Source organism: Micropterus salmoides, unplaced genomic scaffold (genome assembly GCF_014851395.1).
Source record: "Micropterus salmoides isolate LMB-PRFRI ecotype aquatic unplaced genomic scaffold, ASM1485139v1 Ms_hic_scaffold_6, whole genome shotgun sequence".
Classification (NCBI taxonomy): Eukaryota; Metazoa; Chordata; class Actinopteri; order Centrarchiformes; family Centrarchidae; genus Micropterus; species Micropterus salmoides.
Genome location: NW_024044348.1, coordinates 3,697,873 through 3,711,967, shown reverse-complemented (window position 1 = coordinate 3,711,967; position 14,095 = coordinate 3,697,873). Strand labels below are relative to the sequence as shown.

At 43.3% G+C, this 14,095-nt stretch overlaps 1 protein-coding gene across 1 annotated transcript in view; it reads left to right on the top strand.

Moving 5' to 3' along the window:
- Positions 1–13,367, top strand: part of LOC119890673 (ZP domain-containing protein-like) — a 27,561-nt gene extending 14,194 nt beyond the window's left edge. Inside the window, exons 2-13 of the mRNA XM_038702036.1 lie at positions 1–203; positions 4,009–4,146; positions 6,503–6,641; positions 6,730–7,761; positions 8,326–8,467; positions 8,583–8,726; positions 8,957–9,015; positions 9,547–9,737; positions 9,852–10,252; positions 11,222–11,321; positions 12,773–12,974; positions 13,076–13,367. The exon at positions 1–203 is cut by the window's left edge and continues 3 nt beyond it. Coding sequence (XP_038557964.1) covers positions 7,302–7,761; positions 8,326–8,467; positions 8,583–8,726; positions 8,957–9,015; positions 9,547–9,737; positions 9,852–10,252; positions 11,222–11,321; positions 12,773–12,974; positions 13,076–13,212 — 1,836 coding nt within the window. The 5' untranslated portion in view covers positions 1–203; positions 4,009–4,146; positions 6,503–6,641; positions 6,730–7,301 and the 3' untranslated portion in view covers positions 13,213–13,367. The remainder of the gene's footprint in view (positions 204–4,008; positions 4,147–6,502; positions 6,642–6,729; positions 7,762–8,325; positions 8,468–8,582; positions 8,727–8,956; positions 9,016–9,546; positions 9,738–9,851; positions 10,253–11,221; positions 11,322–12,772; positions 12,975–13,075) is intronic.
- Positions 13,368–14,095: the final 728 nt, after the last annotated feature.

Genomic DNA, 14,095 nt, shown 5'->3' with positions numbered 1-14,095 from the left:
GACCTTCGCAACAGGGCAACCTTTGATGACTGTCAGAACTCTCTCAACTGGTTTTGTTACACCGGCAACTGTGGCTATAATACCAAAAGTGAGAGAGGCGTAGTTGACTGGAGCAACAATGCACCACAATATAACAACCAATGGTGTGAAACTGAAACAGTCAGTACAAGAAGTATCCCAAGTGACAACCCTTTTCAAATAAAGTAAGATTTTATTTAATTTTTTGCATTACTTAAGGTGAGACACCACAGTCCAAAATTATGATTTTGCTTTAATCTGTTTTTTATTACCATACTTTCATAAAATGTACAAAACAATCTCTCTCTATATATATATGTGTGCGTGTATATATATATATATATATATATATATATATATATATATATATATATAAATACCATTATACCAAGTTTATTAACTTCAGATCCTGTAAATTTCAGCTTTATTCACACTGTCCAAGTACAAGTTTGACCGGCCTTTTAAAAACTCTCCATATTGAATCATATTTCATTTGAAAGCTTGTTTTCTAAAGCACAATGTTAGCTAGTGCTCCCTTTCGAGGGAACTCGAACTGCGTCGGTTACGACACTATGGGAACGCCTCTAGGCGAAGCAGGTCTGAACGTGAATGAAATCACTCCAATCCTATTGGCTTGTTGCTAGAACGGTAAGGTGTGACGGAATAACCGGAGGAGTATAAAGCACACCTGTACACACTCATCATTAGCTTTTTTCTAGTCAGCAGGCGCTCTGTATGTTGTTTGAAGAAAGCTCCAGTCCTACAAGCAGTATGTCTTACCTGAAGAAGAAGTCTACCAGCATGTCCGGCAACCAGATGTACAGAAGGTGTGTTTTTTCTTGCCCTCGGTACATCACGGATGGAGATTCTCATGAGATGTGTGTCTCATGTTTGGGGATGGAGCACGCCCGGGCAGCTCTCGAGGGGGCTGCCTGCGCCCATTGCGAAGCCCTTTCCGTGCGGGTACTGAGGTACAGCATGGCTCTCTTTTCCGAGGATGGCCGGATGTGTTCTCCCTGTGGCGCGGGCCCTGCGGCCGCTGAGGCGGCCCGGCGGCTTCACTCATGGGGTTCACAGCGATGTCGGAGGATTTCGGGACGGCTGAGGCTTTTTCCCGACCTTTATCCGCTGGCTCTGACGCTTCCTTTCCTCGTTCGGGAGCCCGTTCTCGGCTTCTCCCGCTCACGGTTTGGATCTGAAGACGCTGCAGCAATCCGACTCCGAGGAGGCAGACGTGCTCAGCGTAGTGGACGATGACTTCCTGGTGTCGGGGCGGCGTCATCTGGTGGTGCCCGACTATGACGTGCTCCTGGAGGTGGTGACTAGAGCCGTGGCTAAGCTCAACATCAACTAGCCACAGGAGGAGCAGACACCACAGGCTAGTGATAAGCTTGATGAAAGAGACCTCCACGCCGGTCTCTGCCATTCTTTCCTGATTTACATGATGAACTGAGTAATCATGGGGCAGACCCTTCTCTACACGGCTTTCCACACCCCAATCACTGAACTACAGTAATGTGATGGGGGTTAGGGACCGTGGTTATGGGAGGATGCCTCGGGTGGAGGATGCGCTTGCGAGCTATCTCTCCTCTCGACTTGCGTCCTCCCTGGAGGAGCCGGCGTTACCCTCCAAGCCATGTCGCACCACATCCACGCTCGTGGGGAAGGCGTACATGGCAGTGGGCCAGGCAGGTGCGAGCTTGCACACCATGGCGGTGCTTCAAGCCTACCAAGCCGACCTGCTACAGGAGATGGTTCAGAGGGGGGGTCCCTCTGAGGAAGATCTGGCGGAGCTTCGCAGAACCACGGAGCGTTACCATATTGGCTGCCGTGAAAGGGGTGAAGTTAGGCCACGCCATCACTATAAAACACTTTCAACGAGTGTTGGGTCTCCTGGCGGCTGCGTCCAGCGTAATACCATCTGGACTGCTGCACATGAGACCCCTGCAGTGGTGGCTAAGGACCAAGGGTTTTTCCCCGAGGGGAAATCCTCTCCGTCTGATTTGGGTTACGCGCAAGTGTCTTCGTTCCCTATCAGTTTGGAAGGAAACTTGGTTCCTGTCCCAGGGGCCCGTGCTGGGAGGGTCTTGTCGCTGGCTGGTCATTTCGACAGATGCCTCCCTCACGGGCTGGGGCGCGGTCATGGACGGCCGCTTTGCAAGGGGATCCTGGCAGGTGCATCAATCCGAGTGGCATATCAACTGTCTCGGTGTTCCAGGTTCTAAGGAGTTTCCTGCCCGATCTCCAAGGCCACCACGTCCTGGTTCGTTCCGACAACACAGCGGTGGTGGCCTATCTGAATCACCAGGGCGGTCTGCGCTCGTGCCCTCTGTACAGACTGGCGCGTCAGATCCTCCTGTGGTCCCAGCAGAGGTTACTATCGCTCAGGGAGATGTATCTCCCGGGGACGCAGAATCAGGGAGCAGATCTGCTATCGAGGCAGGGGCTGAGGCCCGAAGTGGTGGAGCTCTTGTGCGAAGAGTTCGGCCCCATAGACGTGGATCTGTTTGCGTCTCAAGAGACTACGCACTGCCCGCTATGGTTTTCTCCCCGTTGGGTCTGGACGGCATGGTACATTCGTGGCCGAGGCTACGTCTGTACGCTTTTCCCCCTCTAAGGAGAGACCTGCTGTCCCAGGCGCAGGGCCGGGTTCTTCACCCTTGCCCCGCCATATGGCGACTGTGGGTCTGGCCCCTGAGGGGGCACAGTACCTAGAGGAGGGTCTAACAGCCGGAGCAATGGAGACCCTCCTGAGCTCCAGGGCCCCGTCCACACGGATCCTCCGTGGTGCCCTGAAGTGGAGTGTTTTCTCCACTTGGTGTAGGGAGCGGTCGGTGGACCCAGTTACCTGCCCGTTGGTTCAGGTACTTGAGTTCCTCCAGGACCGGTTCTCTGCTGGTCTTTCCCCTTCCACCCTCAAGGTGTACGTGGCAGCTATTTCATCTTTCCACACCCCTCTGAGGGAGGGGTCTTTGGGGAAACTTCCCTTGGTTGTACGTTTCCTCCATGGTGCCCGGAGGATGAGACCTGCGACTCGGTCCAAGGTTCCCACTTGGGATCTGGCGGTGGTTCTTGGGGCATTGGCTGAGGCCCCCTTCGAACCCCTGGAGTCAGCTGAGGCGAAGCACTTTACCCTCAAGATGGCCTTTCTCCTTGCTGATCTCCAAGCGCTTTCGGTTTCCCCGCAAACCTGGAGTTTGCCCCGGGGAATATAAGGGCTATCCTGCACCCTCGTCCAGGATACATCCCTAAAGTGCCTTCCTTGTGCGGCAGGGTCCACAGTGCTGCAGGCATTTCATCCTCCACCTCATGTGACTGCGGAGGACGGGAGACTTCATCTGCTCTGCCCTGTCAGAGCACTGAGTATTTACACTCTGAGGTCCCTCCCGTTGGAGGAAGGCTGACCAGCTGCTAGTGTGTTTTGGGTCCCCCAGGGCCGGGCTCCCTGCATCCAAACATACTATTAGCAACTGGATTGTTCAGACTATTTCCCTGGCCTATCAGGTACGTGGTTTGCCTTCACCTAAATCCATGAAAAAACAATATTTTGATAAACTGTTCTGTAAATGTCTGGCCTTTTGGTATATTATCACAATAAAACCAGAAAATTTAATCTGAGTCTTAGCAATGTGCTGGAATATGGAATTGTGCGATTTGTAAATCAGGGCATATTTAATGAGTACCTCATTTGAAGTATTTACATTTGCATATATAAATATTTAATGTGCATATATAACAATTGAATACATTAAAAATTGTAATTAAAAAAATCTTTAATTTATGTTTACTGTCAGCTTGTAAAGTATTATTGTGATATTACAAATTTTTTTTTTGGGGGGGGGGACTTGACTGATGTGAATATTTTTGCTATATTGCTGTAATATTTATATAATATTTATCCTGCTAAAACTTCAGTTGCACACAGTTGTATTTGCTGTGGTTCTGCTTATTAGATATTGTATTTCAAGAGTGTTGTTTCCATCACACCAGCGCTGCAAGCTGTTGTTGGATCCCAACGCAAAACTGGGTTCGTAATTTGAGACTTATGACTTATGTGGATTTGGGAACAAGATCTGACACTGGAAAACCAAACCAATCACCAGAAGTTGCCATTCTCCCTTTTCTACGGTGAGTCCCCTGCTATTATCATTAAACAAGATAACTTCTAATCACTTTGTTAAAGAACCTGTGGGAAATGTCCTACTTTGCCCATCAGCAGTAGAGAAATACCTACACAGTGGCAGCCAGATAGCTGTGCCTGTCCAAAAATACTGGAATTAGGCTGAAAGCAACATTTTTAAAAAGATTCTTTTTTATCAACACAATAAATCATTTTACTATAAATAAGACAGTGCTCTATTTTCATTTTACAATAAGAAAATACACATTTTTACTTGGATTGTATTCCACGCTATGTTTACAAACAAAAACATGCCGTCATCCATACCAAGCCATAATTTGGAAAATGCTATAATCATGTAAAAATTAGTGGATTTATACTCATTATTTTCATTGAAAATTAAGGCTGTTAAATTTATTTGACTACCTGCCTAGTTTGGGGGAAAACATGACAATCTAAAAAAGCCGAAAAGTAAATTCATTTGCACAATTTTTCTGTTGGGTAGAAATGAGGATATATATAAGACAAAAGAACAACGATTATATGGCTACAACAAAATGCAACAAACCGACATTTGAACAGGATTAAAACGGGTTCAATTAAAAATCACGTTTCGATATTGTGAAAAGAATTTGGTTCTCAAATGATAAGGGAATGAATGGACGCAGGTTGTAGATCCTTGTTGTAATAAATTGTAATTAGGCAAAAATATAATAATCAGATAGTTTATTTTTTAAGCAGACAGAGTTTTTTTCGCCACGGCGCATGCTCCGTATTTCCCCAGAAGAATGCAGGTTGATTGTGCCAGGATTTGAGGAGTTTAAAGACACGTTAACGGCTAAATCTAACATTGTGGTGGCCGACAAAGCCAAGAAGGCTTGTTGGCATCACATGGAGTAAATTTTATCTTCACAGTGTTCTTATTGTAGGCTAATTCTCTAATAGGCCCATGTATTTTATGGACTCTTCTTTTATATATCATTATATCGTAATATCATGAAGATGTAAACGTACAACTGCACATTATGCTCATTGTAATAAAAGAATTGGAGCCAGGGGAGAGGGATTAAAGATTTAAGTGGTAGATTTATAAGAAACTAAATCACAAATCAAAGTTAAAAACTTGAATATTTCCTGAAATTTATTCTTACTTCTATGAGAGAAACTCTCTGAAAATGATGGGGTTTTTTTTTTTTACACTTTGCAAGGCTGCAACATCACACACACATCTGCCGTGTATTATGCATGCAGTGGAAAGTTATTTTAGACTTCACAATCAGATTTAGCAGCGAGGAAATACTCATGAGTTCAACACTGTTCCTATTATCATGCCGTGATAGCCAGATATTATTGCTGGCGGGCAGTTTTGGCGAGGATACATTATCCCAAATTCATCATATATAACCTAATCACCTATTTTTTAAATATAATTTCTACATCTACCTAAAGAAACCTCATTCTTGACTGGCCACTCTCTGCTGTTTCAGAAGAGACACCTTTTGTGCTGTTACAGCCACCGTAGCTGTCCTAAGAGAGCGTTGCATGGATTAAATTTGTGCTAAGACAAGAAAACAAGAATGAGTCCAAACCAGTAATAACTGAATTAAGCTGATCATGTAAATAAACAAGGCTGAATAAAGGAGACATAGAACAAAACCCTTGAAAAAAGAAATCAGGTCATCAACAGCCAGCAGTAAAAAAAAAAAAGAAGAGATAAAACGTGACACAAGATGAGAAGTTGGAGAACAATTCCTAATTAAACTTTAACAATTAAAAATTGTTGTTCTCAAACATACTTTCTACTGATAAACCAGATAATATGAAGGCTAACAGAAAACAGGACAATCACAAATTACTGAGTGACTGTGGTATATCTAGACAATTATGGTATTACTTAACTAGAATGTTTTGACTACTCACAATTGCAATTACAAATAACTTGTACTCATTTTAAAACTCAAAGAGGGAACAACTACTTCAAAGGATTAACTGAACAAGTTAAGCAAATAATTTAAAGATGTAACTAACTACTTTTCTATCAGTTAATGCTGTAGAGGTCACACTTTTTTGTCATGAATAGGGCACTGTGACTCCATGAAGACAATTTGAGACTGAACCCACTATTTTTTTTTTTACACATTTCAATAAATAGTTATTTCACATATCTGAAATTTGGATTAAAAGTAACAAGTATATTCTGTACACAATTATTTAAACAGTTTTCACATTTGCAGGTTGGTTACACTGGATTTTTAAAACTGTGGAAGGGAAGAACCGAGGCTGGTTCATATGTGTGATTGTTTCACAACAGCACTCAGGACTGCTGTAGACTCTTACTAACTTGTGTTAATGTGTCTGTTCAAGAGTTCCTCAGAACTGCCCACGGACATACAAGCTGATGTCCTTTGATCCTGATGGTGACAAAGTTCGATGCAGATATGGAAATATCATAGGTACTGAGTGCAGCTCGTGCAACCAACCTTCAGGCTTCGACTTGGATCAGGTTTGTTGAAAAATCAATTTCCCAATACCTTGTACAACACTGGATTGATGCTTTGCCTCCCTTAACTACTAAATGTTCACATTGTCAGGGCTCTTGCACATTACACTACCGATACTCTTATGCCGACGCCAGAGCGTATGGATTTGAGTTGGTGGTGGAGGACTTCCCACAAGGGCGCATCTCTCTGGCCTACACTGATGGATCCAGATCCTCCAGGGATCCACTGAGAAAGAGACAAGCTACAACCGCAGCACCAACCACAATCCCTACAACAGCAGAACTGACCTATGACCCATGGTGGTGGTTTTTTTCCACAACAACCCCAACCACAACCACAACCACTGAAGCAACCACAGGACAAATTACAACAACAGAACCGACCTATGACCCATGGTGGTGGTTTTTTTCCACAACAACCCCAACCACAACCACTGAAGCAACCACAGGACAAATTACAACAACAGAACCGACCTATGACCCATGGTGGTGGTTTTTTTCCACAACAACCCCAACCCCAACCACTGAAGCAACCACAGGACAAATTACAACAACAGAACCGACCTATGACCCATGGTGGTGGTTTTTTTCCACAACAACCCCAACCCCAACCACTGAAGTAACCACAGGACAAATTACAACAGCAGAACCGACCGATTACCCATGGTGGTGGTTTTTTCCACAACAACCCCAACCCCAACCACTGAAGTAACCACAGGACAAATTACAACAGCAGAACCGACCGATTACCCATGGTGGTGGTTTTTTCCCACAACAACCCCAACCCCAACCACTGAAGTAACCACAGGACAAATTACAACAGCAGAACCGACCGATTACCCATGGTGGTGGTTTTTTCCCACAACAACCCCAGTAACAACTACAATCGCAGAACCGACATATGACCCATGGTGGTGGTTTGGTTCAACAACAACCCCAACCACTGCAACCACAGGACAAATTACAACAGCAGAACCGACATATGACCCATGGGAGTGGTTTTTTTCCACAACAACCCCAACCACTGAAGCAACTACCACTCTGCGATACACTAGCAGCAGGACACACCTGCACTCCACCACTCCTCCTCTCAGTAAACTACCATTGCAATTCTCTGTACTTGGTAAGTTGGGTTTTTCTACACATTTTAGTGAGCCTCAATCACATTGAGCAAGAACGTGCAGCTTCACAGTCCTCACTGGGTTGAAACCTTCATGCAGGACCTCTAGCCACACCTTCATTTGTGACATTACACATGGCCGGATTGAAATACAGGCATCCAGGCACCCCCAAAAAGTTTGACCAGAAACCCACCATGAAGATCTGTCCTGTGAAAATGTGAAAATGAAAGTTTTTCAAAAAAATCAGCTCTTCATGAATGAATAAAAACTGTCCTGTTTTTTCCCACATTTGATCCAATGGGGTTTCAAAAGCTTTATTTAGCCTGTAAACAATTCATCAACTTCTGACAATGTTTTGATCATTACATGTGGTTGTCCTTCTATTTCACCACACACTGCCACAAATTAAACTGAGGTTAGGAATGAACATACTTGTTTAGTGGCGTCAGTTTAGTCAACACTTGGTGTGACATCTCTGGATGCATAGGTGTGGCCAGAGTGCAAAAGGTTAAAAGTTCTGATCCAGTGGCAGGTATTGATAGTTTATTTATCTTTTTATACTCCAGTGGACCCACCTGCTCCTTCATGTCAGGAGGGACTCTTCTTGCCAAAGTTTGTGAACCCAACACCTGAAAATGGAGCACACATCCAAGCAGAGGTCAACAAAGAGGTGGAGATCAGAGTCAAAGCACAAGCTGCATATGCAACGTAAGTGAGAACCAGCGTGATCAGTGTGGCAGGATAACATTCTCATGATTTCAACAAGGTAGATAAACCCAGCAGTAACGAGGAAATCTCTGGTTTCTGTTTTGTTTTCATACAGAATACGTGATATCATCATCAGTGGGCCACTGAATATCCAAAAGCACAGGACCACACATGATGAGTTTGTCATTAGGTGGACGCCTACTCCAGATGACCTGGGAGCTCATTACCCCATCTGCTTTGCTGTTGAGTCAGTGACAGGGTGAGCCTTGGCTTCATTTCCTTTATGACAGAATTAGTATGTGTGTGGATACCTTAATTTATCTTTCTACACACTTTTCAGTCTTTTTCGAGACTGCTGGGAGGGCTAGGAAAATAGACTTCGTTTTTGACTGTAATTTGGATTCAAAACAATTTTGATTTTCACAATGACATATCAGCTTAATTGAATGAGTTAAAAGTGTTAAGTCCGTGTTCACTGATGCCTTTCAGGGCTGACATCTATCAGTCTGAGATGAGGTGTGTTCTGGTGGACATTGTGGCGACGCAAGGTGAGTCTGAAGCTGATGATACATGGGGAAACTTTTTGTAGCGCAGAATGTGATGGTGTGTGTTTTCACCAAATATAATGTAAGCTAGTGCATTTCATTCCTCATAAAACATTTGCAAAGCCCATTTTTAAAGTATTTAAAATCTGTTACATTTTTTTTACATCCATATTTACTAGCTAGCAATCTTTTTTCTGTCTTTGTCGGCGCATTGCTGCATGTTTGGTCCATTACTGCCGCTTGTAGATCAGTGCAATAGTGTAACAGCATTATGACCAAGTATCACCACACCCGTGTGAATGCATGTGTACAAGTGCAAGTCATCTCGTCCCAGAAAGAACTCTATAGCGCTACTAGAGGTTTTACAGGGAACCTTTAAAGCTGCATTTAGCAATTTTTGACCAGTAGAGGGCAGAAATACTTAAAAACACAATGCTGATATTAATGCAGGTTTTATCACAATAGTTTTTATAAGAAATACACAGTTTTGAGCAAAGTATTTAGTAAATCATTTAAATATATGTTTTGCTCTAGTTGTAGCCAATGTGATCTGCAGTCAGTCCACAATGACAGTAGAGGTTGAGAAATCTTCATTCTCTGGACTCAATGAGGATCATTTGCGGCTCAGTGACCCCACCAACACCGTCTGCAGCCTCCGCACACACTCCAACAGCACTCACATCATCGCTGTCATCCCCCTCAATGCTTGCGGCACTCAGATCGAGGTGAGGCAGGGTGATTAGTTTTATTGCCCACTGTGCTCTTCTCTCAGTTACTGGTGTAGATTTTCCTTTTCATTAGCAGTGTGAGGACTGAATCCATAACCTTTTCCTCCACAGGAAGATGATGACAACCTCATTTTTAAGAATGAAATCACCGCGGTCGACAACACAGAAGACCTGATCACCAGGAAACACCTGCTGGAAGTTCAGTTCTACTGCCAGTACCCCAAACGGGGGAACGTGACACTTGGCTACACAGCACACAGGAAAAGTATCACAGTGTGGGAGAAAGGCTTTGGTACTTTCACTTACCAGTTTGAGTTCTTTCCTGATAACCAATTCCAAACCATGATTGATCCAAATTCATACCCTCTGGAGTACGACGTAGGGAGCAGGATCTACATGCAGATAGATGCCACCTCTTCAGCCAACAACACCGAGCTGTTTGTGGAGTCCTGCAGCGCTGCACCATATGACAACCCAAACTACCGGCCAACCTACTCCATCATTGAAAATGGGTGAGTTCAGCCAACAGAGGACAATACTTTACAAAGTATTTGTAAAGATTTGCTTTTTGCTTGTGTATTGGAGGTTGTAGCTTAATTTACTCAAGAGTGAATTTGATTGGTTGTCTCTCCCCCAGTGTTTGCTAGTATTTCTCCATCCATCTACCTATTTGTAGACAGTGGATAGATACATAGAGATTAAATGTCTTCCTATCTTCCACCTGACTGTTTTTTATCCTTAGAGGCTCACCTACACAATATGACCATCTCAGGATGTAAAAGTTAATGCTTCACTTACTTCATTTTCAGTAGTACCTACACTCCCTTTCTTATCATGTAGGGCTGTCAATCGATAAAAATATTTAATGGTGATTAATCACATGATTGTCCATAGTTAACTTGCGGTTAATGGCAAATTACTTACACATTTTTTTATCTGTTCTAAGTGCATCTTGAAAGGGATATTTTTCAAGCTTTTAATACTCTCATCAACATAATTCATGTTTTTTATGTTTCTGCTTGTTAAGTTAACAGTTCACCTGTTTTAACAGCCAATCAGCTGGTCAAAAGAGTCACAAAGTTATCTTGCACACAAACTCTGTTTATAAAGATAAACCTTCAGAAACATTGCAGACTGACACGTTGCACAGAGTTGCAAGTTCAAGTTTTTCAGTTGCGGATCTTTGGTGTGAACCTGCCCATTTCCTGTTTGCCACAGTGTTACTGTTGCAACTCTTCCTGATTTCTCAAACTATGGGGCAGGCCGAGGGTCATAATTACTCAATGCACATGCATTAATTGTCAAAAAAACAATTGTGGCGTTAAAAGAAATTTGCGTTAACTCGTTGTTAACGCATAAACTTTGACAGCCCTAGTAAACACCTTCAATAAAGTAATACCTCTGTGTCTTCAATGGCACCCATTGTAAGGGAAGAGTTACAGAGGCAACATGTCTTATGTTGTTTTTGTTTTCCTTACTAGGTGTAAAGTGGCCTCGACTGTTGAAATCCATTCCTCCACCAACAAGAGACAATTCCGGTTCAGCATGGAGGCCTTCAGGTTCATCGGCTTGCATGACCAGGTGAAGAATTGACTATGTGGTTAGACTGGAGCAAGTGCCAGCAAATGTCTCTGTAATATCTCTAAATGCTGACAAGTTTTATTGTTATCTAATGCACACTTGGACAGATGCGTAGGAATATTAAATAATTTGAAAATAGGTAGGTAGGTTTATTGTCACAATACAACAAGTTTTGTAACTCCCTTCTGCTACATAGCAGACAATATACATTAATAAAGAATCAATTATAAAAAATGGTAACAGAAATAAACTATCATCACTGGAGCAGTGCTGAGGATGAGTTAGAGTTTAAGAGTCTGATAGCTTGGGGGAAAAAGTCTGGTGGTTAGGCAGCAGAAACTTCTATATCTCAGCAGGGTGAACAGGCTGTGGCTGGGTGGGTCCTGTCCTTTAGTATCCTTTGGGCTCTGCGTAGGCACCTCACCTCACCGATATCACTGATGCTCAGGAGATCAGTACCAAAATTCAAATTCTAATTAGCTTTATTGGCATGAATGTATAGCAACAATATTGCCTAAGCTGTACCAATGATCTTCTGAGCAGGTTTAATCACCCACTGCAGAGCCCTCCGGTCCTGGGCCGTGCACATGCCAGTTTCCAGTCAGTGGCGTGGGAATATGGCCTTCTTAAGCTTCCTCAAGAAATACACTTGTTTCTGAGCTTTCTTGACCAGCGTGGAGATGTGAGATGACCATGTCAGGTTCTCTGTGATGTTTATTCCCAGGAACCTGAAACTGTTCACCTGCTCCACCTCAGCTCCACTGATGTAGACAGGAGTGTGTGTCTTTATCTCCTTCTTCCTGAAATCAACCATCAGCTCCTTAGTTTTGCTGACATTGAGCAGTAGGTTGTTTTCTGAGCACCACTCTACAAGATTATGAATTTCCTCCTGATATGAAGTCTCATCCTAATCTGGCCGATGATGTTGGTGTCGTCCGCAAACTTCACAACAGAGTTCTCTTCATGTTGGGGGATGCAGTCGTGGGTGTACAGCGTGAACAGGAGGGGGCTGAGCACACAGCTCTGGGGGGCTGTTGAGCACTCGAGTGGAGATGATGTGTCCGCCAATCCGAACTGACTGGGGTGGGACTCTGGGGAAGTCCAATATCCAGTTGCAGAGTGTGAGATTTGTGTTGAATGCTGAGCTGAAATCAACAAACAGCATTCTGATGTAGGTGTTGAGTAAAGTTGACAGTCAGCGCTAACGTTATTAGAGATATTAGCCATATACATTTACTCATTTGGCACACACTTTTATCCAAAACGACTTTACATTCAGGTTAGAGCGATGGGGGAGGATCCGATTTTTTGTTTGATGTTATGATGAATAGATTGCTTGAACCAGAAGTGGTAGGAAAAGTTTCCAAAGACACATTACTCTGCCATTTGTCCACTGGAAAGCACAACGGTAGGTCTGCTGACACAATGACACTGTGTCCTGTTGTATTCAGGTTTACATCAGCTGTTCAGTCCTGATGTGTGAAGCAGGGGACCCCGACACCAGGTGCTCGAAGGGATGCATCAACTCCACATCTCGAGTTGGTCACCACCATGACCACAGAAAGAGAGAGGCGGTCACCCAGAGTTTAAGGCACTTTGTTTCCCAGGGTCCCCTGCGCTTAACGAGATCAGCAGAGAGCACCGGAAGCCCAGGTAAAGTACAGGGGGGGTTTATAACAGCACATGTGCATTGTTTGAGTGCCAGTTAGACTTCAGACAGGATCGAACTCAAATTGTGCTTCTCTTTTCTCCAGTGATGAACCTGAATCTGAACCTGGTCTTCATCGCTGGTTGTCTTCTTGCAGCTGTTGGCATGATCAGTGCATTGGTTTTGTACAAAGCCAAAATGTCGAGAGTCAAATACCAACCTTTGCCTGCATTTGAAAATTAAGCGAGCTACTTGTGCAGAATGCCAATTCTGTATTAATTACATTCAAATATATAAAGCTATTTTGATTATCAGATATTGCATATTCATGTATCAAAGTACGTGCACATGTTACATTAACATCTTTAGAAATGACTACAGCTGTATGTGCCAGTGCACAAACTCTTATATTAAACAAAAATGAGCATGATCAAGTTGTACTGCAGCTGTTGGTTTGCTTGTGGTGGTTTCAGCTGTGGGATCCCATGTAGCTTTGCAACTGTTATTAAGTATAAAAGCATGATTTAAAAGAAGTTTCTTGATTGATTGATTGTATTCCTCTCTAATCATAATCATTCTTTAATCAAAAATGAAAATGCTATAATCAAAATCCCTTTATGGCTACTCTGTTATGATACACTTGTTTAATGGATCAATAAAAACATTTATTCTCTTACGTACATGTTTGCTTTGTTCACTTTAAGTCACTTCCTCTCCTTTTTGAGGACTTTCCTGTTGCTGAAGCTCATCATGTTTCGTAACCTGTGCAGTAACCACCAGAATGATCACGACTGCAATGATCCATTATGTAACAGAAGGTTGTAAACTATAAGAGTAGACAACAAAACCGTCACATTTATAAGTATTTCTGTCTAAATAGGGCAGAGTATCTAAAGTTAAGAGGAACACTATTAAGAGTGGTATATTAACTCAAGCTTCAAGACTGGACCGTAGCCAACTGATCAGAGTCATCACCCAGCTCCATTCACAAGCTGCAGCAAAAGCCAACTTTGAGATCCATGAAAAGATAAATGAACAACAAATATTATTATACGCCTAATATTTTCCTTCTCTACAGCTAGAATAAGACAGGTCTCAAGGTCTGAGGGTTTATGGGTCCTGCTGG